The following is a 24,886-nucleotide window of genomic DNA, read 5'->3' on the forward strand; positions in this document are numbered from 1 at the left end:
CCCTTTTGAAGTTTTATCCAGTGTGGTTTTAATAGCACTGTTTACACAGTTTGACAGCCGTTGTCGCCGACTTCGCTGTGCTAATTTACTTTAAATTGGTTTTCTTGCGGCACTTACGGCTTGTATCTGTGATAAATGACTGAGGGCGTAAAACGCTGTGCCTTGACACCAGACCAAGCACTCGAAGCCTATTTCTAATGTGTCTGTGTTATCACTAATGACATCAGTAGCAGGATATTTTTCTACTGTTTCTCAAGGAATTATTTTGCTATGTTAAAATACTGTGTGTACATACTATATGTATGAGTGCATATATATTAAATTAATAGTAAATTTAAAAAATCTAAGTTTTGAACATTTAAATTTATAAACATTTATCTCATCATAGTATTCAATGAATAGTTTACATTTGTTTTTGTTATTCTTAAATATTATAAGTGCGTGCATTAATCAGGTTAACACATACAATACCCAGTAATTTGTTGTTGCTAACTACCAAACATAAAAAGCTCTGATTTATCGCAACACAACATCACAGAATTCCGCTCTCTGTGTCGTCGATGGCTCTTGACAAATTTATATATTTTTTTGCCTCCTTATATTTTGACCATAATTAACGAGCAGAATTGGTAACCTTTTGTGCCTTTTTCATTTCTTGTATACTACCTAAGTCTCTTATCGCAAAAACCCTCATTTGAAAGGCAACCAGCATAGCATGTCAAACAGTCGATTTTCTTCTTTCTTTTGGTATACAATAATTAATAAAACGCACGTTAGTCAATGTGTGTGGCCGATATAATAAGGTTTCTTGGGCGCTTTTATTACACGCTGGCCATGTTAGCGCTATTAACGAGTTGGGTAAATAAATCATAGAGATTACGTCAATCTCGAAAAAATTTTGCATTGCCTACTTCTAGGCTAAACATGACATTCATTTTATTCCTAGCAAATTTGCAAGAACGTGTAAGGAAAAGAAATCGTACAAACTATTAAAATGTGTAACACACATGATTTAATTGCGTTTTGATGAATTCAAAAATTAAATTAATTTTTACTGCATTTTTAATAATCGAAACTTTTAGTAACTTTTACAATGTGCGATAAAAAATAAATTGCATTGCGAAAAGTCAGAGTTGAAAAAGCATTTTAGAAAAGTTTTTTTCTTTTGTCATAGCAACCGTTGATGGCTAAATAAATTTGCTGCACGTGACGACGTAAATGGCCGCACCGAGGGATTTTCAAATGTCAGAGAAATGGCTTCCGACCTGTTCAATTGCACAACACATTTGTTGATTCGCCTGTGGCACAAATTGCGTGCCATAAATGAACGCACATAAATCATACGTGCGGCAAACCTCGTTTGCAAGTTTTTACGCACAATTGGCATAATTTAAAAGCTTGGATTTAGCCCAGGTGACCATACGCATCCACACATTGCCTTCTAGTATACTATACCATTTTGAAAATTGGAAAACAGCAAATAAACCTGAAATAAATTTCAGTTCCGATAGACGTTCCGGTTTCTACTGATTCAAGGTTTCGTTTGGGTTGCTTCTCATTTATTACGTATCCGCAATAACACGAAACTCAATGGAAATTATTTCTGCGCCTTAAAGTAGGCAAAACTTTTTGCTGCTTGCCACTCATAAGATGTCAATCTACGAAGTATTTGTATGTATGTATTCGTATCTATGCAAATGCTGTGGTCGCAATTTTCTCCCTAAAAATTTGCCATATAGTTGAGCACCCTACACTGTAGTCTTTTGACTTAGTTTATAAATAATTTGAATTAACCTTTCGCAGCTACGCATCAGCTAAGCGAACATTTTTAATGACTTCGCAAAGTTACACACACTCAAAACACGTAACATAAAGAAGCAACGAGACCGACATTTGTTTTTACGTGTGAGATACTTGAAAGTTCATAAAAATCTCTGCTGATGTGGCAAAAGGGGGTAGGATGCCTGGAATGCCTTGGTCGCAGCCAACGCAAGCGCTAATTAGTCAAGGATTTGGCATTAAGGACTGGCCTCAGCATCAAGTTGAATTTATAAAATGTAAAACACGCGCCACGCCATATTTAAAATATTCAAAATATTATTTTTATGCTGTTTGTAAAAAAATTTGAAATTTCGAGCACGTACTGTAAAAGTTAAACAAAATTTGTGTTTATTATGACTGCGTTCATTTGCTACGCTTGACGTGAACTTTATGGGCTTGGAAATTTTACGACGTTCGAATAGCTATTGGGGATGGTTGTATTTAAATTTGAGCGATGATATTGTTTATCAAATTAACTGTCCTTTTGGCACAACGTTTGCAATGCATATTCATTTGCACATTTAATTACACTTGAGACTTGCACAAAATCAAACCACATTCAAATTGCATTATTCAATCAACCAGGTTGTCCTCCCTCAGAGCCTGCTTATGTCCATGTGTAAGTCCATCTACGTGTGTGTGTGTCCAAAAACACTTGAACAATTGCCACTGCAATTAGGAACATTGGAATTTTGATTAATGAATACAAGCATCTAAACGAAATAGTCCCAAGCAAATTTTCGAGATATATCTTAAGTATATTCAAGTGCTTTAATGATTACATACCAGTTGTGGCTTTAATCTTAAATGTGGCCAAAACATGCTTAATCATAGCACACAAAAAAAGAATCACATTCAATTAATTAGCATCAATTCAGAGGACCTAGAACACAACGCAAGCCAAACGTGCATGACAAACTTCCGCTTTTCGGTTTGGTCGCAGGTTGGCTTAGATGAACATTTAAGAGAGGGCGGGCGGGCTGGCGGCTTACTGCATTTGTGGCTAGTGTCCAGTTTTGTTTTCGGACCATTTCACGGGCACAAACGAGTCCAAGTTGAAAACTGCTGCCGGACAACAGGGCAAAACAAATTCGTACGAAACTAAAATACGTGCAAAGTTTACAAAAAACAATTTGGTTGTGGCTCGGCCGCTTCCGTTGCAGCTCCTGTCCAGGTTGTTTAATTATTTGCCATTTAGCAGCAAGAAAAACTTTTGCCTACTATTGAATTACTTAAATGAAAGGTACTAAAAAAAATTGTTGTAGTCAAATTTAGAAATAGCGTTTTTATTCAATTAATCTCAGTGATTCCAAAAAAAATTATGTTATGCTATCTTTGAATGTCAACACCAACATCTTAATAAAAGTCTACATTATTGATTTGAAGTTAGCGCCCACACACTATTTAGCGTTGCCACACAGTTTTAAATTCTTAGTTGCTGAACAACGTTGCCATCATTCGGGCAATGCATGAAGTTGGCTGCGCTTCTGCAAACAGCTGTTTACCAAACACAGCTCGTTCGTGTATTTCAAACAAAACGTGTTTACAATTTTGTGTATTGTCAAATATAAATAGAAAGCCACACAATGACAGAAATTGAAGGCTATAAAGGTGAGATATAATAAAGATAGTGACCTTTATAAAACTAACGTAAATATCATTTACAGTTGTGCCGCTCAAAGTGACACCTGAAGCGAAAAATTGCCACAGCATTTACATGCGGGAGCATTTCATACGTCTTATGGATCCCAACAAACCGAAAGGCCGAACACTGTTTTTGTTAAATATTCCCCCATATGTCACAGAAACGAGTCTCGAAACATTCTTCAAACGCATAGGCAACGTGGAGAGTGTTTTATTTGCTGCTAAGCCAGGACGCGAAGAAACCGCCAAATGGTATGAAGGCACCGATGTTCCGTTCTCAAATACAAAAGCGCCGTTCAAGTTCAAGGTAGCCTACATTGTGTTCCAGAAGAGCAGCAGCATTGGCCGTGCACTGGCCATAGAGAGCATTGATTTGTACAACAGCAGCGGTGAATCCCTCATCAAAACAGGCATGGAACTGTGGCACGATGAATACGAGAACAAGTTTATATTGGATGTTGCGAAAACGCAAGCAAAGATAAATGCATATATGGCAGACTATGATAAACGGGAGCGTGCCGAACAGGAGGCAGCCAAAAACAGCGAAGCTGACGCTGATGGTTGGGTCACAGTGGGCAAAGATGGCCGTAATGCGGGCTTCGAGCAAAAGGAGTCAATAATTGGACGTCTGGAAGGCAAGTTAGCCAAGGACAAGAAAACCAAGGAGCTTAAAAACTTTTACACATTTCAAATACGCGAAAGTAAAATGCAGAATGTGGTAGAGCTGCGCAAAAAATATGAAGAAGATAAGCGCAAAATTGAAATGTTAAAACAATCGCGAAGATTCAGACCTTTTTAGTGAATCATTTTAAATAAAATACATATATAAAAAAAAAAACAATTTTTAAAAGAAATGTTAACAGTAGTTTATATGTAAATATAATAATTCTGAAAATATCCTAGCAGTAAACAAATTAAAGCATTATTGTGTATTAAAGTGATCAACACATTCATCCTTTCATGATTACAAATAGCTGCCTAAAGATGCGTATTTAATGTGAAAGAAGCTTTACTTTAAAATATAGTTTAGATAACTGCCCGTTTGTTTTTATACCCGCTACCCATAGGGTAGAAGGGTATTATAACTTTGTGCCGGCAGGAAATGTATGTAACAGGTAGAAGGAGGCATCTCCGACCCTATAAAGTATATATATTCTTGATCAGCGTCAACAGCCGAGACGATATAGCCATGTCCGTCTGTCCGTCCGTCCGTCCGTATGAACACCTAGATCTCAGAGACTATAAGAGATAGAGCTATAATTTTTTTTCGACAGCATTTGTTATGTTTGCACGCAGATCAAGTTTGTTTCAAATTTTTGCCACGCCCACTTCCGCCCCCGCAAATCAAAAAAATCGAATAACAAGTGTAATTTTAAAGCTAGAGCTACGAATTTTGGTATATACAATAACTACTGTAATAGTTATGATTCCTGAAAATTTGGTTGCGATCAGATAAAAATTGTGGAAGTTATTAAGGAAATACTTTTGTATGGGAAAAACGCCTACTTACTAGGGGTCTGCGTTGCTTTGGCCGACAATCTGGCACATTGCGACGTTTATGGTATATTTTGAATGGTGTACTATATCGATATACCAAATATACCATTTGGTATATTTTTAGTATTTTTTTAGTATTTTCGGTATATTTTGAAAATGATACCGCAATATTTTGCCTTTATTAAAAATGGGTAGCGGGTATCTCACAGTCGAGCACACTCGACTGTAACTTTCTTACTTGTTTTTTTTTAATTTGAGCATGTTGTATATTTAAAGTAAAAAAAAAGCAGTTCGACCAAATCATTTTCAATACGAAAATGATTTGTTCATTAAAAATAAGGAGAACTTTCATTCACTATAAACAAAATTGTATTTCTTGATCAATCCAATAAGGAACATAAATTCAAAAAGTCTCAATGTAAAGTAAACATTCGGTTGGCTAAATATCAATGAAATTTTAAAGTATTTTTAGTTCACCAAAATTGCTGCACCTCTTTTAAAGCGTGAGTAATTTAATGGAAACTGACAAATGCTAGTCACAATAATTAAATTAACTCTTCGATCAGGATTATCAGTTCACTTTTCTCAGAGCAATTGACATACTACGAGTAATAGTAAGGTGCTTAAGCAAAGGTGAAGAGTTGAATAAATGTGAAAAATACATTCGCCCAAACAAGTAGGGAAGAAAATATATATGTATGTATGTATGTATCTGTAAGTACGCATTCGCATATGCGTTGGATGACATGACCGCTGTTCGAAATCCTCATAAATTTATTGCCATTGACACTTTGCCGCGACTAAATCCTGGCCTGGCCTGCCATAATTTCACGGCAATGCCATAACTTATAAGCGAGCCGCAGTTGTGCGTCCGTTGTCCAACGAGAGGTCCCCATAAAAGCGCATAAAAAAAGCAAACAACAACAACCACAAAATACGCTAAAGAAAATGCAATGAGAAGGAGAAGAAACGCTGCGCTTATTGTGTGATAATCGTATATGGTTTATGTTAATTTGAGAAATGATAAAAATATTTCGCTTATCAATTTTAATCATCATAATCGTCGCGTTGCCATCGTCGCGACGCAGACAGAAACGCAGAGACCTCGCGCTCCACGCTCAGCACGCGATCCGGATCTGTTGTCGTCGTTGTTGCTGTTATTGTTGTTGTGGTTGTTGCTGCTGCATGTGAAACGCTTGAGACTTTTAGGCATAATGTGGCGCGCGTAAATTTCCAATCCACTATCTACCAGCAACTGGGGTAATCGGAGAGTCTGGAGTTCGGAGTGAAATACAAACGAGGTACGCGTTGGGTAACGCATACAAACATACACAAGCACACAGACACACACACATCCAAATCTGAGTTAATGTTGTTGTTGTTGGCCATCATCAAGATTGTTGCTGTTGTATGCTTGTCATTGGCTGGAGGCCTGGCCTACTGTGGAGCCTAAAGACAGCAACACATTCATAATTTCTTCCGATTTGTATCGTTTTAAACATTTTAAATTGATTAAAATGCGATAAATCATAATCGCCCAGTGTCTGCGATCAGGGGACTCTGGAATTGGAGTTGCAGTTGGAGTCTGAAAATGGTGGGATTGGGGTCTCTTCGTCGCAGACTGGAGCGTCTGCGTCTGTGACCGGGTGATGGAACGATTTATGAGCCTTGAACATAATAAAGTGTTAACGGAACGAGTTATTAAGGTAATCTGAATGCGCATAAGTTAATAAAAGCTCGTTGCACTTTCGTTAGAGCTGCGACGATTTGCATTTGCATTTGCATTGGAGCCACACATACCGTTTACTTTGCTTAGGTTAGCTTTAGATTGGTGGTTTTCTGGTTGCCAGTTAGGCAAGTCACAACGACTTGCGTCTAAGGTTGCATAGGCCCCGTTGCGGACACACAAGATGTCGAAAAATATAACATAAAACGACCACACGTACGTCTCCCATGCCGCGCAGCAGGACATCGAGAGATCGAGAGACCACAAAACATAAACGCCGTGTCTTGTGAGCAGAACAATCAATAAATTTGAACACGTGAGCGGGACGCGAATGCGGACAGCAACAGCAACAACAACAACGAACATAACAACAACAGCAGCAGCAACAACAACAATGAGTACAACGCGATAAGTGATCACCGTGTCGACTGATTGGGCAGCAACAGCAACAAAATTCACTTTTTTTTACTGTAAGTGGGAAGTGCAGAAACTTGGAAGTTGTTGGGAATCGAGCAGAACTTTGTTAAGGTGCAGTACAAAAACTAATACGTACTTACTTATCACTTTTTGTATCGGAAACGAAAATATACTTTTACATAAATATCTATAAATAAATGATAATGTAATGTAAATGCAATATTTTATTATATCATTTGCATTATATTTTCAGAAGGTATCGAACAAAATATGTATAAAACATTTGTTAATTATATGATAAACACAGTGCAATAAAACCAACAACAAAAAACTATCCTATTACTAGTGTACAAGTTATGATGACAAATAAAAGGAATAAGCTCTTCTGGAAAGATAATAAAGATATTTTTCTATAAATTTCCTGACATTTCTTGTGATTAATTCTTTTTATTTTCAATTCTTTTTATTTCCATGTCTAAAATAAATCCAGAGATTTCATAACATAAAACTAAGATAAAAATTATAAAAGTAAAAAGCATGCTTAGGATTGTCTAGATTGCAGTTTTTGAAGTAAAATTAAAACAATAATTTCAGATAAAATTTGATTATTCTATTGAGTAATAAGAGATGGGTAAAATTGCATTAGATAACCGACCATTCAATAACAATCCCCAAATTGATACCAAGTGGTCGTATCGACATCGTCCACCATAATAGGTTCTCGACGTGCAGTCGATGGACCATATAAATTATAGCGCCTGGATCCGGCAACCACCTCGCGATATCGTCGAACTGGAATGCGGGACATATGCAGCTCCATGAGATCCCATTCGTTAAGGTCCTGGAAGACCGATCGCAGCATATGCATGCGTCCCAGCAGCTCCGTCTCACGCAGTCCCTCATAGTTGCGTCCGGTTCGAGATCTAAAGGATTTATACACCTCGCTATTCTGCTTCGCCTCAGTGGCTGTCTGCAACTCCTTGCGATAGAGAGCTCGAATGCCGCGACCCAAATGACGAATATGCTCAAAGTCCCGTATATTGAGGGCTACCAAAGCAATGGCATCCAGATTGAGAAGCTTATGGCCATCGATGTAGTTCTCCCTGAAGGTTTGCTGTTTAATAATTTCAGGAAATTACGAATTACAAGTGCTTCAAGATTACTAAAACCAGCGAACCTCATATTCTGGATAACCAAAATCAATCAGCCAATTGGCCACATCATTGATGTTCCACTTAAAGACCTCAGTACGTCCCTGGGCATCGACGACGGCGGCACAGAGATTGAACAGCGAGTCTGGCGAAGCTCTAAATGAGAGGGGCACATCATTTTTATCGTACTCCACATCGGGATACATGTAGCTGGGATAGCGAAATGTGAAATCCTGCTCATCATCATCGCAATCGCCTGGTTCACTGATGCTTAGACTCTCCATATTTGCATATTTGCCGCGCAATAATGGCGTTGATACCGATGACGGCGACGGAGGCGTTGAGGATGACAACGAAGCCATTCGAGCGAAAGATACGTACTGTGCCTACCTAACCCAAATTTAGTTGCGCCAAGTCGTTTTGATTGCGGTTTTCTCCCCAAAAAAATATCCTGTTCGTGTTTTGTTTACTTTGCCTGGTTGCGTTTCTCCATACGCTTCTTTTAAAGGATATACGGACTTTGTTGCCAAGTTGCAAACATAATACTCAATCATATATTATGTTAAATAAATAATATTATGTTAAATAAATAATAATAATTATTTGTCCATTAAATAAAATAATTATATGTCGCCACGATGTATGAAATGTGTATTCAAATAATTTAATTTTTTAATACAATTATTTTATTAATAAAATATCAGTTTATTAATAATATTATCATAATTGCATAGTATATATTTTATAATATTTTTAATACCATTTTCTATGGTGCTATTAAGAAATTCTTCCCATTTTCTAAAATTCACAACAAAACAATATTTTTATTTCAATATTAATATAAACCAATAATTTATTATTATATATTAAAATAAGTTATAATTTAAGCACTGCTTGCGGCTTCGACTCCGCAAGAGAAATAAATGTAGTTAAGGTACACATACAATTTATATTTTTACAATTCATTTTTAAGGGTATTCCACATTTGCTTATGCAGTACATTGGGTCCTTCTTTAACTTACATTTCCCGTGATTGCATTTGCATATTCATTGTTTTTTTTTCGGGGTCACTTGGGCGCGGTGAGAGGGGCGGTGTTAGGCGCCGCAATGTATGCTACGTAACGGCACGGCAGGACTCACATTAACAAAACGAACTTCGATTCACAATTTTTACTTTTATACTATTTATTGTGTTCAGTGTTCAGTTTGAGCAGTTCACAAAGTTTAATAGCTCACTGAAATTTCAAAGCAGCAATTGCGGTTTCAGGAATGCGGTTAGATTTATGACTAAACTTAATATGCAGAAACATTACCTACTTTATTATTGACTGCCCACAGATAGATATCGTACAGAGATCACTCAATTTTAAACAAATTTACCATACACTCCCCACATAGCATGTGCAGGAAAGAGATAAAGCATCATTGACGATAGAGTCTGTTAGCTCCGCCCACTTGAATGGATGACTCGCATTGGCTGCCAGCTGCCATGCTGTCTCTCCCCATAAGGTGTAGGTGCTAGGGAACCACTCTGTGTGTGAGTGTATTTCTTCTCAGCATCTCTGTGTGCGTGAGCGTGTGTGTGTGAGTGAGTGGAGTACGGCAACATATGGAGAAATCGGTAAACAAATCTCAATAGCGATCAACGAACGATCTCTGACTGAGCTAATGACATAGCGGTCTGAATGTGTGTAAACAACCGAAGCAAGCCGTGTACAACAAGTTTCTCATCCGTGTGAGCAACAGTGGGCAAAAACGAAAGAATTATTCAAAGAACGAGCTGTAAAATATGGTAGATGAACAATCCGAGAACACGGAAAATGCATGTGAAACTATTTTAGTTAAATTCAATATAGTATTCTGATATACATTTTACGAAGTATGTATATTCAAAAGACTTTGATAATTTCAGAATAATTATTTTTATCATAAAATAGTAATTTGATATAAACCTATTGCGTCCTTTATACCCTGATTTCGAACATGTCTACTTCAACTTCATAAAATAATATTTTCGTTAGAAATAAATTTTCAATTACAGCATTTATAAATTTTGAATTAATATATTAATTACTTTTTTACTGAACCTTTATTCATAATATTCAGTACATTAATAAGAATGTATGCACCTTTAGTTGTATACAATAATATATACTTTATAATCGCAATTTTGACCACTGTGCCGATCACTGAGATTTACTTTAACACAATACTTTTTCGTATGCGCCCAAAGGCAATCGATGATCGCTGGTTGGGTCTGCTCCCGGGCCGGTTCATTCAGTTCCGTGTGGGTTGTCTTAGCAAACGGTTTCAACTTTAGATGCGCCCCCCTTTAAGACTTCTGTGCGATCGTATCATTGAGGTTCCTTTAGCGACGGTGTTTTTTGTTACCATAGAGTTAATATAACTTATGGCATGTTATTCGATCTATGCTAATAACGTTCAGTAGTGTGATTAAATTGTGCAATGTTACTACAAGAAAGTGTCAATATGGAACAAAGTGTGCCCGAAAATCTAAGCACGCATGTGTTTAACGACTGTGAAATGAAATTACAAGCAAGCAGTCATGATCCTGCGGACAGTGAGAATGGCTCCAACTCCAATAGTGATCTGCCCTCCAAAGATTCAGTGACCAATTCCAGTGTAACCAGTGAAAACCCTTTAACCAGCAAAAGCAACAACTCCACAACCAAAGTGAAACTCAGTTTCAGTGTCGATCGACTTTTGAGCTCCGATCGCACAGATCCATTGGCAACCCTATCAATACCTTCATCCACCCGACAATGCTGTGACGGTGGTCTCTATGCATGCTGCACATTTCCCAGCTGCTTTCCACAGACCACGGAAAGTGTCAAGCATTCGCCCATAAATGTTCCACATGCCTTCGCCTATGCGGGAGTGGATAAGTTCTATCCAGGACTTTATATGGATTATAAGGCTGTGCTGAGGCCCACGCCTATACGTGCTGCAGAGCATGGTAAGAATTATTACTTAACTTCTGACACTTTGTAATAATAATTTGATAGAATATTAATATACTCTACATGTAGTTGAGATCCTCTATAACTAGACTTCACAAAAATCTGTCCAAGATGTTTTATACAAACTAGTTAACTGTAATTTGACTGTCCTAATTTTTCAAAATTTCATTTTCTAAAAAACATAAAAGCTTCCCAAACTTGTACTTAACTGAAATACCTATAAAACAAACAAAATATCTACATAACAATTTGTTAACTGTAATTTGACTTTTTCAATTTTACAAAATTGACTCTTCTAAAAAAATAAAAACTTCCTAAACTTGTACCCAACTAAAATGCATATATAAAACAAACTTTTTTAATAACTAAAATATCTATATAAAATACTGAAATACATATAAAACAAACTTTCTTCATTAACTAAAATATCTACATAAAATTTGTTAACTCTAATTTGACTTTTTAAATTTCTCAAAATTGCCTTTTCTAAAAAAATAAAAGCTTCCTAAACCTGTACTTAAATGAACTAAAATGCCTATATAACAAAGTGTTAAAATGTAGCCTATAAAATAGCGTAGACTGAAGTAGCTAATTATTGATCTAATATGATCCAACCATTAATAACAATAATTGAAAGTTCAACATCCTTTCATGTGGTTCTGTTCTCTTACAAAGACAATCACCAGCAGATGATCAAAAGATGCGTCAAGGAAGTTTTTCCCATTTGCCAATCAAATTCAGACATCTTCTTTGGTCCGACTCATTATAAACTGCATTGCGATCGCGATGTAAAAAGAATGATAGAAAATTTACATTCCGGAGAAAACATGAAACACTTTTGGTCTGAAACCAAATGGTTGGGCCATAAATTGTGCGTTTTTATTGGAATTATTAGTTGATCTGTGGCCATATTGTGCAATATTATTGTAGCCAACTGTTCTTGACGAAAACAATTCGTTTGTTGAAATCCAATCGAATCGAATCGCATTGAAATCGAATTTGAGTTTGAAATCGACAAATATATGTATATCTATATTGTTGTATTTACGTTACTTCCTGCTGTTTTGTATATCAGGGGGACGACTCATGGACTCATGTGCACTTTGATCTTGTTTATATGAAAAATAGTGAGAAATATATTTTGTATATTGTGCTGGATTGCTATTGTTCGACTTGTTGTTTGCCCTTTTACCAATTTCTCCATTTCCACCCCGTCCCCACCATGCATCTTGAATGTTTTGTATACAATACTTATCAAGAGGGTGTTAAATAGCCAAGTGTCTCAGTATGACGTTCACATCCGGAAGTTCTTGTTACACAATGTCATCATATTGTCAAGAAGAATGTATCTCAAGATACATACTATATGATGTAATAAATAGGAAGAACAAAAAGTATATATTACACTTCCTTTTTGCATATTTGATTCATCCAAAAAAACGAAACCAGAAATGACTTCAACGCACAACCAAACTCATTAATTTCGCCTTAATTTCCTTTGAAAGTGGCTAACAAATTAGCGCCACATCAAAATAAATTGGCCATCAATTCAAGATGAACATTTATGAAAATTATTATCAAAATTAAATGCTTCTTAAACACATTATCAGCTCGCAGCGATGTTGAGAGGGCGAAAATGAAATGCCAATTAGCACGTGGCATAAAATTCGACATTTCCTCAATCAACAACAACAAAAATAAATACTGGTCAAGAGTTTTGAAGTGTTTCATCAATCCTGGGCTACATTAAATAAATTAAATTCAAAAGAACCAAAACCAAATTAACAACAATTTATGAACAAATTAAGTATTGAGCTTAAAAATAAACTGACTGCTCACAAAACGATTCGAAAATTCGGAAAATCGAAAAATTGGAATATTGAAAAGCGATTGAAGCGAATTTGTTTATTTGCTTGAGCAATTGGCCCGTCATTCATTGGGCAGCCAATCCATCTAATTATAATGAATGGTTCCGTTTGAAGAGTGCAAAGCACCATCCACCTCCCGAAAGGAACTCACTCCTCACCCATTACAGATAGATGCTCACTCTCTGATAGATTGGGGCGCCGGTGGGGCCAACTACTGTGCCTCCAGATTGGAGGCTGCCGTTTAAGTTAATGACATGCAGCATTCAGGCAATTGACTGACTGAGGTACTGCCTAACTGACTGATTGAAGTTATGCTGCTTATGCTGCTATTCTGCGGTATTTTTAGGGGCCAACCGAGGCCAACTATTTACACAGCCACCCACTGTGGTGGCCCAGGCTGGCCCAGGCTACCTGTGGTGCCAAAGTTATTTCACTGGTGAATAAGCCAGACAGACAGCCAGAAGATTCTCTCTCTTTCTCATTATGTGTGTGCATTCATTTGTGATGGATTGATCGCATCGCATAGCACATCATAAAATACCGATGGCTCAACCATAGTCACAATTCCATGCATCCATCCATATCCATATCCAGATTCTGTATCTCTTTCTATAGTTCTCCTCATCTCCTCTAGATATTTGTTGCTGTTTCAGCCTTGGGTGTTGAGTAGTTTGTTTGATTGTTTTTGCTTTCTAGTTGGCGATCGATCGATCCATCGACCATCAACCCATCGATCGATGGATTTGTTGAAAATCTTCAATTCGTTTTACTTGTGTTTTGGTTTTTGTGCTTATTTATGTATCGCCTAGCTTGAATGCTGCGGGTTGGGGCCCATAATTTGGCGCCACTTGCCTAATTAATTTACAATTTATATGTTAATTCAATTGCTTGTGTCTTCAACCATTTCCAATGATCAATGATCGACACATAGAATACGTGTTCAACCATATAACCTGCTGACTTTGTCAAAGTTCTCTCTAAAGCAGGTGCGCTTTCACTGACCCAGGCTAACAACTATATCTTTGACGGTCAACGTATAAGGTTGCCTCAACACATCATTTCAATCAGTTATCAAACTGAATGTTACTGCATATAAATTCTACTAATCAGTGAGATCGCGATTAGGCAACTTTATGATGATGATCGCCAATTGAAACGAAATCACTTTGTATTTTTTTTATTTGTTAACAGTTATGCGATGCTAAATACAATGGAAATATTCATCTTGATAATTTTTTGAATTGAGCAAATTTTACGATTATTTTCAACTAATTTTATAAATTTGCATATGCGATGAGTAAACAATTCATTAGCTGTATAATAAGTTTACATCTGCACAAAAACATACAAACATTTTAAGAATAAAATAATTTTTTTTGTTGAATGTATATAAATATTATATTTGCATTGAAATAATAAATATTCTGATCCGATAAGTAGACTATAAGTTTCAGCTGCACATTTCGAGGGTCAGGGATATTTGCATGCGGAATTCTCACAAATCCCCGAGAATTTATTCAGTGTGAGAACATTTTCTCTTGCTTCATTGCGATGCACTCGGAATGCCTTCAGTTGTTTATCCGCAAAGTGAACTGGATAAATATTCGCAAAACCATAAATACCAACTCACAAACGCAATTAATTGTATATACAATTGTAAGCAGGTCATAAATTTATAGCCGCAAATAATCAAGACATCAGAACAGAAGCAGGCAGCGGCATGCAATGATTTAAAATGCGCCCAGAATGATCACAACTCATTAAGATATTTACAGCATTGAGGGATTATTTACAAATATGTATCATTGTCTAAGATGCGGCAATTAAGGTGCGCTGAGGTGTTGAAAATCGATGGAAAACTCATTAGAACGAAAATGCGGCAGTTGACAGAAACCAAATGCCGCCAATTAAGATCCAATGCTTGCACATGGCACATGCAGATACAAATGCAGAAGCAGATACAGATACAAATTCAGATAGAAATACAGATAAAGATGCAATTGTAGCGCATTTCCGTTGCAATGTAAATAGACAAAAGATCGCTTGAGTTTTGAGTAAATAAAATGCAACATGAACAAATAATTAGACGCATGCCGAGAGCACAAACAAATTGAAAAACCGTGCGCAGAGTTTATAAAAAACCAATAAAAATGCATAAACTAGTTTAATCGTTGCCACCAACAAAAAGAAACTATTAGCTCATAAGTTGCTCTATAGTAAGCGTATTTAAAAAACATTTAGCTACGAAACAAAAACACACACATACACACAGAGATACACAAATACCCGCTTGCCCCACCAAATATGCCTCAAGCACATCTCGTGCCTCATGTCGTGCTCGATTACCCCAAATAAGAGATATTTGCTGTTGTTGTTGTTGTTGTTGTTGTTGCTGTTGTTGTTGCTGTTGTTGTTGCTGTTGTAGCTGTTGATGATGTTGGTTCTTGGCGCTGTGGTGTAAACAATTTGTTTACCTACAATGCTGATTATTTCCAATTAAGTGAAAATTTTATTATAAACAAACTCATTTAAATATTTTCAACGTGCGTTTCATTCAAAATAATTTACTCAACTTATTTTTACGAAAACTGTATTTTAATATTTGTTCCCCTGTCGATTATTTGTTGTTCACTTTTCAGCCTTCTGCACTTAGGGAAATGCGTAAATTGTATTGCAAAATATATTATTTCCCGGCGGATATATGTTCAAACATAAATAAGTAACCATTGAGGATGTCGGGTGCCAACTTGTAAAAATAAATAAAATCACAGCATTGGAATTTTGAATGGAAAAAAAGTTTGGATTCAAATGGGAAAAGTTACAAAATAGGCAAAGTAGAATTTAGATAATTAGACAAAAAACAACTTAATAAAGAATACAATTAAACATAAGAAAGAAAAATATTTTTATGCATTAATACTTCACAATAATTTTCATATACAATTTAAATCGTGTATATAAAATATTATTATAACATAATTTAGTAATAAATTTATAAGAATTTTATAATAAATAATAATTCCGTATTTAATCATTTAATGAATATAATATTTAATATGATATCATTCTTTTAAAATTAATTTAGAATATTTTTGACAATATTCAAAATAATTACCATTTAATTTTTCCCATTTTATAAACTAATCCCTTTCAGCTACATCATTTCCAACACTGGCTACGAATGCTCTGCTGCGTTTCCACCATCAGCAGCAGCAGCAACAACAACAACAGCAACTGCATCAGCAACAGTCGCAACTTTTACACCCGCAACAGCAACATCCACACAAAGCAGCAACATTGCTGCACAGTTCAACATCCACTTTGAATAGCCTGAAGAATCTGCAGTTGACGCAACAGCAACGCTTTTTGGCCAAGACTGCGGCACAGCAGCAACAGCAGCTACTGGACATTCCCACAACGGCAACAGGTGTCGCGATACAAAATGGCGGACACACACACAACGGCAGCAATCACAGCAATGGCAGCAATAGCAGCAGCAATCACAGCAACAATGCCAACAGCAACAACAATGCAAGTAGCAACGGCAACAACAATAATGGCAAAAGAAAGCGTTCTTGGTCTCGAGCCGTTTTCACGAATCTTCAACGCAAAGGACTGGAGATACAATTCCAGCAACAGAAATACATTACCAAACCAGACAGACGTAAGCTGGCTGCCAGACTCAACCTCACAGATGCCCAGGTTAGTTTAAAGTACAAAAAACTGAGTAGAAGAATTTTGCAATAAAGTTACTTTCTTGCAGGTTAAAGTGTGGTTCCAGAATCGACGCATGAAATGGCGACACACGCGAGAGAATCTCAAGAGTGGCCATGAGAAACAACCTCCATCGCAGTTGGGTTCCGGAGTCAGTGCAGCGAAGCCAATGCTTCTGCCAACTGGAGCTGTGGCCGTCAGACCCCATGAGCCATTGGATTATAGTTCGGATAGTTGTTCCAGTGTGGAGTTGAGCGACAAAGCCGACGATGATGATAATATTGAAATTGATGTGGTAGAGTAACAAAACGTGCAAATAATTGTGAGTCATGTAGTTTATTAATAAACAAATATAACGAATTTAACTTATTGCCAATTAGAAATTAAGTAAATTAACATGTAAAGATTATAGTCTAAATAAATGTTTTAAAATCCTTGCTAAAATTGCTATTGCGTTTTTCATTCATTGAGCACTGATTTTTCTTCAGTTTCTTTTAGAGGTAGATCATAATAAAAAAAGGAAATTTTAAAATTTTGATTTTATTGAATTAATTTAAAAGCTATCTTCAGTCAGCAAACGATCTCATCTGTAGAAATGTCTCAGCAATTATTGTACTAACTAACAATTCAATCCTGAAAACCAAATAAATATACACAGCTTCCTTGGATAAATAAAGATACATCATGTTCTATGTGGTGCCCACATACTATATGAGTTGCTTAAGCCAATAAAAACCACACAAACTAAACAAAATAAATATTTCAGCTGAAACTCATCATGAAGAACCCCTAAAATATTTCAAATTTATGGCACGTCTCTTTCTCGCTCTTACTCACAATATTTTTTCGTCTTTCGAATTGAAGAACTCTCAATGGTGTCTCTCAAAACTGAGACTCTCAATAACAAAAACACGCAATGCCATTTTCTTATATTGTACTTATTCTTTCACATGAACAACGAAAATTTAATTAGGGGTATACCGCTGTGATCAGCACAATTTGGAACTGCGACGAGACCTTCTAATCTATACAATGATAAAACCCGATACCGGCGGCAACGCAAGACGCAAGACGTACGACAAACAGTTGGTCAAGCGCGGGGGCAGCTGGCGGCGGTGTGTGGATCAAAGAGAGAGACAATTAGGCAAACAGTGAGCGCAAATTATTGACGCACGACATTGAAATACTACTTCAATACTACAATAATATTAATATTATTGTTTTACGAATACTCTAAAATGAGTATGTATTAAATAAATAAATGAATTTGTTAGGTATAAAATATTTTTTGAGTATTAGCGATTCATCTACTAATCGAATATATTGTTAGGAATAAAATATTTTTTGAGTATTAGTGATTGATTTTGACTATAATGATCAAAATATTATTATGTTGAGTTGCTTAATTTTGAATTCAATTTCAATTGTAATAAGCATTTGCCTGGTTTCAATTTCATTTTATTTTATATATATTTTTATTAAAAAATATTATTAAACGAAATTACTTATTTTTGATTTTAATTTCAATATAATCGTATTTTAGGTTTTTTTGATAATCTTTCATGCATACAAAATATATAAAACAATATACAAAGAGTAAAGAGTATTCAAGCTTCGAATAGCTAAATATGCACTTTCACTCAGTTGTTTTTCTGGAGCTTCGTTTGCTCAGTTTGTTGGCAATAAGCGCAGTGAGCGGTTGAAATTTCAGTAAATGAAACGCGCAGCAATGTGACAGCTTAATTACACAGCCAGAATAGTTGTGTTATATGTGCACGATCGCAGTTGAAGCTCTATATAGTGTAGTAAAATAGAATTACAGGAAAATATGGGCAATGTGCAGACGCGACCGTTGGAGCCGCGCAATTCGACAAATAGACGAAGCAGTGAGTCTTCAAGGAAACAGAAATAAACATAAATTAATTATTGTGCTTAAAATGCAGGCATCCTGTGGAACTTTCGTTATCCAAATGCGAGCCGACGTCGCGACGATGTCGCTATGATTGTACACAACTCGAGACTGAGCATTGCGGAGTGGCTGAATCTGCTGGAACTTCAGCAATATGAGGAGAATCTGCAAATGTACTCCACAGTCCACGATATCGGCGATATAACCGATCGGGACTTGAAGCGTTTGGGCATACGCAGCATGAGCCATCGCCAGAAAATGCTCAACAGCTTGCTCGGTGTACGTGCCAAGCGGAGGCAGTCAATGAATTTGGAAGGTAACCCCAATACTCGATCTATTATTCTTAATACCTAATCTAAAGATACTGCGGGTTTATCTGTCCAGCAATGCGAAGTGCTCCCTGTGCGGTGCCAGTGCCGCGTCGCAAAAGCTCCTGTCCCTTGGTTTATCAAGATGTAAGCACTATTGATAATATAGGGGGAAGCAATGATAGCGGAGGAGCTGCTGTCATTACCACAAAAAGTGGAAAGGTGCTGAAACAGCTGACATTCGATGAGCCAGCAACGATGTAAGTATAGATTAGATTTCATTTAGTCATTCTCCTATTTTAAATAATTCTCATTTCTTTATCATCGAAATATAAATAAACAAAATGGAAAAGATATATTTGGTATTTAGCTTAGCAGCGTGAGGTAAACAAATATAATAAAATGAGAAACAAAATGGTATCGAAATACAGAATGACCACAATAAATATGAATTTATATCGACCTCAATTTTTATGGTAGTTAGTTCTGCTTAAGTATCATAAGTAAAATAATTGTTTGCATCTAATTTATAGCAGTTGGTTTATTTTTTAAACTACCACAGTAACAAATAAATAAAGTTATATTTCATGATTTTGGAACAGTTATGGAATATAATTATATTTTTTAAATTTTAAACTTAGTCTTAAATTGGTTGAAATTTTATTTTTAACATGACATTTAACCACATAAATATAAATTAAACATAAAACTTTGCGCCAACTTATATTTGGAATGCAACTTATTTATCGATATAATCGACATATGACACCATCCACCACATAGCATCCACATGCCCTCCCCAAACTCCGCGCAACAACTTCAGTTGCGACACACGTGAAAGCATATTTCAATAACAAAAAGTGTGCGCATGTGCGCCAAGAATTTCCCGTAAAGGAAACAAAATAATAAAAACCGTTCACCGTTAGGCGGGCGGCATAAAAGTCGCGAAACAAAACACAAACAAATTGAGAATAAGCGAACAACCCCCACAAGGACATTCGACTTGTGCCAGGGTGGGCGAAGCACAGAGCGAATTTGGATGGCAAAGAGTGCAGACGCGAGGTTGACGATAAGGAAAGCCAACAAACAGTTGCAGATAACGCAGCTCAAAATTAAACTTTTTTAGAAAAAATTAAGAAACTATATTTTGAACCAATATGCATACAAACAAAAAACTCTAAAAGCTGTCGAGTTAAACATTAAACTAAGTTTTGTAACAATCTATTTGGGCGTGTCCTCTGTAAGTTTGCTGTAAAAAAAAACGTTAGAGAAAAATGGGCGTTGCAGGTGAGTGATAACAGTTTTTTTACTGAAATTACATTTAAAAGGGAAGCATTTATTAGTTTTGTATTACAAAACATAAAATAGAAACTTACGTCAATGTGTTTTATAGCCCGTTATTTACAATATTTTACTATTGCATAGTATTTTTTTTGCACTTGAACTTCAGACAAAAGTTTTACATATACCAAAGGACCAATTATTGTGGGACCAAATTTCCCTTTTTGAACAAAAGCCCGGCCATCGGGGGCAATGTACACGCGAATGTACACAACATAAATTACCCATAATAAGGGAAATGCTTAACTCACACTTTCTCTTTTCTCGTTTTAGATACGAGGAACTGAAACCACGCTCCAAGTGCAACAGTCCGCATTGGGGCAACATCGCTGGCGACATGGAGAACGGCAACAGCAGCAACGCATCCACCCCCATCGCCTCCTCGCCCAATCCGAACGAGCAACAGGAGGCAATAGCACTGAAGAAGGCCCTAGAATGGGAGCTAAGTTTGGATGCTCGGGAACTGCGTTCGCATGCCTGGTACCATGGTGCACTGCCTCGACAACGTGCCGAAGAGATTGTTCAGCGGGAGGGGGACTTTCTGGTTCGTGATTGCGCCTCTCAGCCGGATAACTATGTGCTCACGTGTCGCAGCAAGGCGGCGGTCTTGCATTTTGTGCTCAATAAGGTGAGAGATATGTATGAAAAAATATAATGTTCTTATTAAATATGTAGTTTTTTGTTATAACCAACTTCTTTATAATATATCCTTCAAATAGTACTCCATCATTTCGATTACTATTATTTTAAATTATTATTTTATATAGCAATTGTTATAAAATTTAAAAAATAAATACAAGCTTTAATAACTTAATATTGAGACTTTCAGTACTTAAGATTGATTATAAAAAGTTATTTGGGAATGAAATGATTATAATGCATATGTGCAGCATATTAAATAATTTCATTCCTCATTAAAATTTTAAACTGAAAGTTTCAGAACTTCCACATGACATCAAAGAGTATAAAAGTATATTTAAATCAATACTAATTTGAATAACTGCTAAAAATGTTAGGTAATTATTCTGAATTTTGGAGAATTTAAACTTGATATTAAAAGGTTAAATGTGAAAGAAATGGCAAAGTACGAATAGGGAGGTTTATATTCAAACTTGAATATTATTATTATATAACATATACACATGATAATTAAAGCTATACTAATGTGAGCACAAGAAAGTTATACCTTAATAAAATATTAAAATGTTCTTTAATTGCAGCTGGTGCTACAACCTGAGACTGTGTACGAGCGAGTTCAGTATCAGTTTGAGGAGGACGCCTTTGACACTGTGCCGGATCTAATCACTTTTTATGTGGGTTCGGGCAAGCCGATCTCTGCGGCATCTGGTGCATTAATACAATATCCATGCAATCGCACATATCCACTCTCCTTCTATGGCCACAAGATTGTGGGCAATCAGCTGCACACACAAATGCTGGCTGGATTACGCGGCTTGAGTCCCTTGAACTCACCGATGGGCAGCGTAACAGGAGGCGGCGGCGTGTTTCGCTTTGGTCAGGTGGCTAGTGAAGTATCACAAGCAGCAGGAGCGGCACAACAGCAGCCGGCGACTCCCTCGAGTCCACATTGCTCGCCACCTCGTGTGCGACGTGAGGTGCCACCGCCGCGTTTGCCATGCAAGAAGCAACAACGCTCGCAGAGCTTGACACCAGCACAAGCAATGGTTGTGAGCAACATCAACAAGCAGCAAGAGCAGCAGCAACAGCAGGGGGAATCAACCAATGGACATGGCATGGCACGCTTTCAGACTATCGCACGCTGCAATCCCACCAGCGATTTGCAGTTGCAGCCACAACAGCTGGAGAGCAAGTTCAGCACTCAATCGCTGCCACGTCCGAGCACATCGGCAGCGCAGGCGCTGCGACAACAGGCGGCGGCAAGGATCTGCAATTTGGCGCGCAACTGCAGCCTGGACACACCGGATCGACCGCCGAGTCCACCGCCAAAGCCACGCAAGGAGCCAATGGCTGCTGTGTTGGCCTATCAAGCCAGTGGCTCCGATTCGGGCAACGGTTCGGGCGATTCGGCTCCCGGAGATGTGAGTGACATTTGTCTGCAGCGCGGCGGCGTTATCATTAAGAATCCCAGATTCATGACTAGCTCCGCTTCGAACGGCACGCTAAAGAGCTTCACCGAATTCGATGCCATGGCTGCCGAGGAGCAGCTCTTCTCGCTGCCCATCGAAGAATTCAAGCTGGTGAGTTTAATGCGAAGTTTTCAACTGCTCCAATTAAACCTTCCTTTATTTCTCCATTATAGTGCAGCAAATTTGATTTTGAGAATTTTGTCACCTTACTGCTGCCATCGGTGGAGAACAAACCTTTAGACGGCGATGCACTAAACACCTTCAAGATGATGCTGCTAGAAACGGGACCTAAGCTACTGGCCGAGCACATAACACGCATCGACATCGGTCTATTCCTGGACGAACCGTCAGTGAACTGGATTCATACTTGAGCTGCTCGGGCCTGGAGTTGCTGACGCTGCCACATGGCAAAGTGTTTCGCGAGGACATCATCGAGCGCACGCAGTGCATCAAGCTGATGGTGGCTGTCACCATACTCACATGTCAAACTGACTTGGATCGCGCTGAACTGCTGAGCAAGTGGATACAGGTTGCTGTGGAGACAAAAACAGCTCTAGGAAATCTATTCGGATTTTGTGCCATCATGTTGGGTTTATGCATGCCGCAGGTTAGCAAAGTGGTTTCTTAATTAACGAACATTTCATTAACGATATCTATTTTGGCAGATTCAAAAACTGGATCAGGCCTGGCACATTCTGCGCCAAAAATACACAGACAGTGCGTTCACATTCGAGGCGAAACTGCGTCCCACATTGAGCAGCATGAATGAGGCTTCCAATCCGCAGGCTCCTAACACAACAGTGCCCCATGTGCTACTCTATGCACTGCTCATCGATCGACCTGTGCTGGATATTATCAATCATGGCAATATCGATGAGCGTCCGGCACTTTATAACACCTGCATTGCGCCCTGGGAGTCAAAGGCTGATGACTTTGGCATGAGCATTAACTTCCAGCATTTAGATGCATCGCGTGGCTTCCTTAAGAACTTGGATCTGTATCGCAAGAATGCCAAGATTATTCTGGAGGAAGCCAGTACCAGGCTGGATGAACTGCTGGCGGATGCCTTTCCGGTAAGTTATATGTCAAGTTTAATCCCCAAATTGTTTTAACATGTTGTTTTACTTTTTAGCACCGAATTTCATGTCAAGTTTCTGTGGGGCAGCTCGGGAGCCACGGCGAAGCCAGAGGATCGACATGGCAAACTCGAAAAGGTGCTCACCCTAATGGCCGATAAATTCTGCAGCATTAGCGCCTAAATTCTGTATAAAAAATACCCAACACAACGATATTATATGGACTCTAGTTTTCTAAGCCAAACCCATAATATTTACCACAATCAAAACTCGATCTATAATTACGTCTACGTCTACGTATACTAGTCTTCTTCAATCCCATAACGATTCATCTAGCTTCCTGTAATTTCGTGCTGGTTCTACCTCAGCCTATGTGAAATAGAAGCACTTTTGTTACAGTTCAAATAATTTATAAATGAGATACAAAACTATACGCAACTATTTAAAAGTTTAGTTAAGCCAAAGTAACTACTTAGAATTTGTTATAACACGTCTTTCCCCCCAAAAAAAATTCACACTAACAATCTATAAAGTGAAGTAATCAAAATATACCCTAATCCTAAAAGTAGAGCTATGGACTCTCGGAGAGAGTTGATAAAATGAAAGAAAACAAATATTAAAGCACACTACCAAAGGCATTTATAGTCTAGTACTTAACACATATTCAACTAAATAACGTATTATAACTATAGATTGGACAATATACAATTAATCAAATTTATCATTTATACATACATTTATACGACCATGAACTTGGATGATATCATTTTTTGCAATTTTATAAGTGATAGTACAGTAAACTATGATAATGAAATAAAGGAAATATTAAAACAATACTTGTGTACATTTTATTTAAAATGTAAACAGAAAGGGACGAATGTTGAGATGAGACCCGACTAAAATGTTCACAGAAAAAAAATCAGTGGCTTTATAAAACGATCGGGGAATGAAAAATTACAATACTAAAAAAAAACTATTTTACAGCTAACCTAAAGAGTAAATCTCTTTTAAACTTACAAATTTTTTTTAAATATTAAAATTAAATAAAACACTTATAACTAAGGGTATATTTGGATTCAATCGCATACCATTAAAAAAGATATTTGTTTCAAAATCTGCAGTCTACAACATTGTCAATAATGTTTATCTTCCATTACTCAATTTCACTCTCCAATTAAATTTAGAAAAATACATTAAACTTACTTTCCTATGCATTCATGTCTCTCCCATTTATTGCAAAGAAAATTCTATGTGAAATAATTTATAATTTCTTTTTGTAATAGTGATATGTGGGGCGAAAATGGGAAAAGCCCCAATCGATAATT

General features: G+C 37.1%; 4 protein-coding genes across 4 annotated transcripts; 3 read left to right on the forward strand and 1 right to left on the reverse strand.

Annotated features, from left to right (window-relative positions):
- Nucleotides 1-3,146: 3,146 nt before the first annotated feature.
- Nucleotides 3,147-4,509, forward strand: LOC117565307 (ribosomal RNA-processing protein 7 homolog A). Its single transcript, XM_034244345.2, has 2 exons — nucleotides 3,147-3,432; nucleotides 3,489-4,509. The coding sequence occupies exons 1-2, from the start codon at nucleotides 3,408-3,410 to the stop codon at nucleotides 4,262-4,264; spliced, it is 801 nt and encodes a 266-aa protein (XP_034100236.1). The 5' UTR covers nucleotides 3,147-3,407; the 3' UTR covers nucleotides 4,265-4,509.
- A 3,235-nt stretch (nucleotides 4,510-7,744) lies between these two features.
- LOC117565308 (uncharacterized) lies at nucleotides 7,745-8,618 on the reverse strand. The gene is made up of 2 exons (XM_034244346.2): nucleotides 8,283-8,618; nucleotides 7,745-8,219 (listed from the first exon to the last, which is right to left on the reverse strand). Exons 1-2 carry the CDS (start codon nucleotides 8,616-8,618, stop codon nucleotides 7,764-7,766), a joined length of 792 nt encoding a protein of 263 aa, XP_034100237.2. The 3' UTR covers nucleotides 7,745-7,763.
- A 1,939-nt stretch (nucleotides 8,619-10,557) lies between these two features.
- LOC117565306 (homeobox protein H2.0) lies at nucleotides 10,558-17,247 on the forward strand. Its single transcript, XM_034244344.2, has 3 exons — nucleotides 10,558-11,233; nucleotides 16,260-16,807; nucleotides 16,869-17,247. Exons 1-3 carry the CDS (start codon nucleotides 10,723-10,725, stop codon nucleotides 17,121-17,123), a joined length of 1,314 nt encoding a protein of 437 aa, XP_034100235.2. The 5' UTR covers nucleotides 10,558-10,722; the 3' UTR covers nucleotides 17,124-17,247.
- Nucleotides 17,248-18,506: 1,259 nt separating this feature from the next.
- On the forward strand, nucleotides 18,507-24,386 carry LOC117565299 (breast cancer anti-estrogen resistance protein 3 homolog). The gene is given in 9 exon segments (XM_052002539.1): nucleotides 18,507-18,705; nucleotides 18,763-19,044; nucleotides 19,113-19,296; nucleotides 20,651-21,005; nucleotides 21,598-22,596; nucleotides 22,659-22,833; nucleotides 22,836-23,092; nucleotides 23,151-23,556; nucleotides 23,617-24,386. Coding segments are annotated over 9 exon segments (2,844 nt in total). The 5' UTR covers nucleotides 18,507-18,647; the 3' UTR covers nucleotides 23,745-24,386.
- The last annotated feature ends 500 nt before the right edge of the window (nucleotides 24,387-24,886 follow it).

Source organism: Drosophila albomicans, chromosome 2L (genome assembly GCF_009650485.2).
Source record: "Drosophila albomicans strain 15112-1751.03 chromosome 2L, ASM965048v2, whole genome shotgun sequence".
Classification (NCBI taxonomy): Eukaryota; Metazoa; Arthropoda; class Insecta; order Diptera; family Drosophilidae; genus Drosophila; species Drosophila albomicans.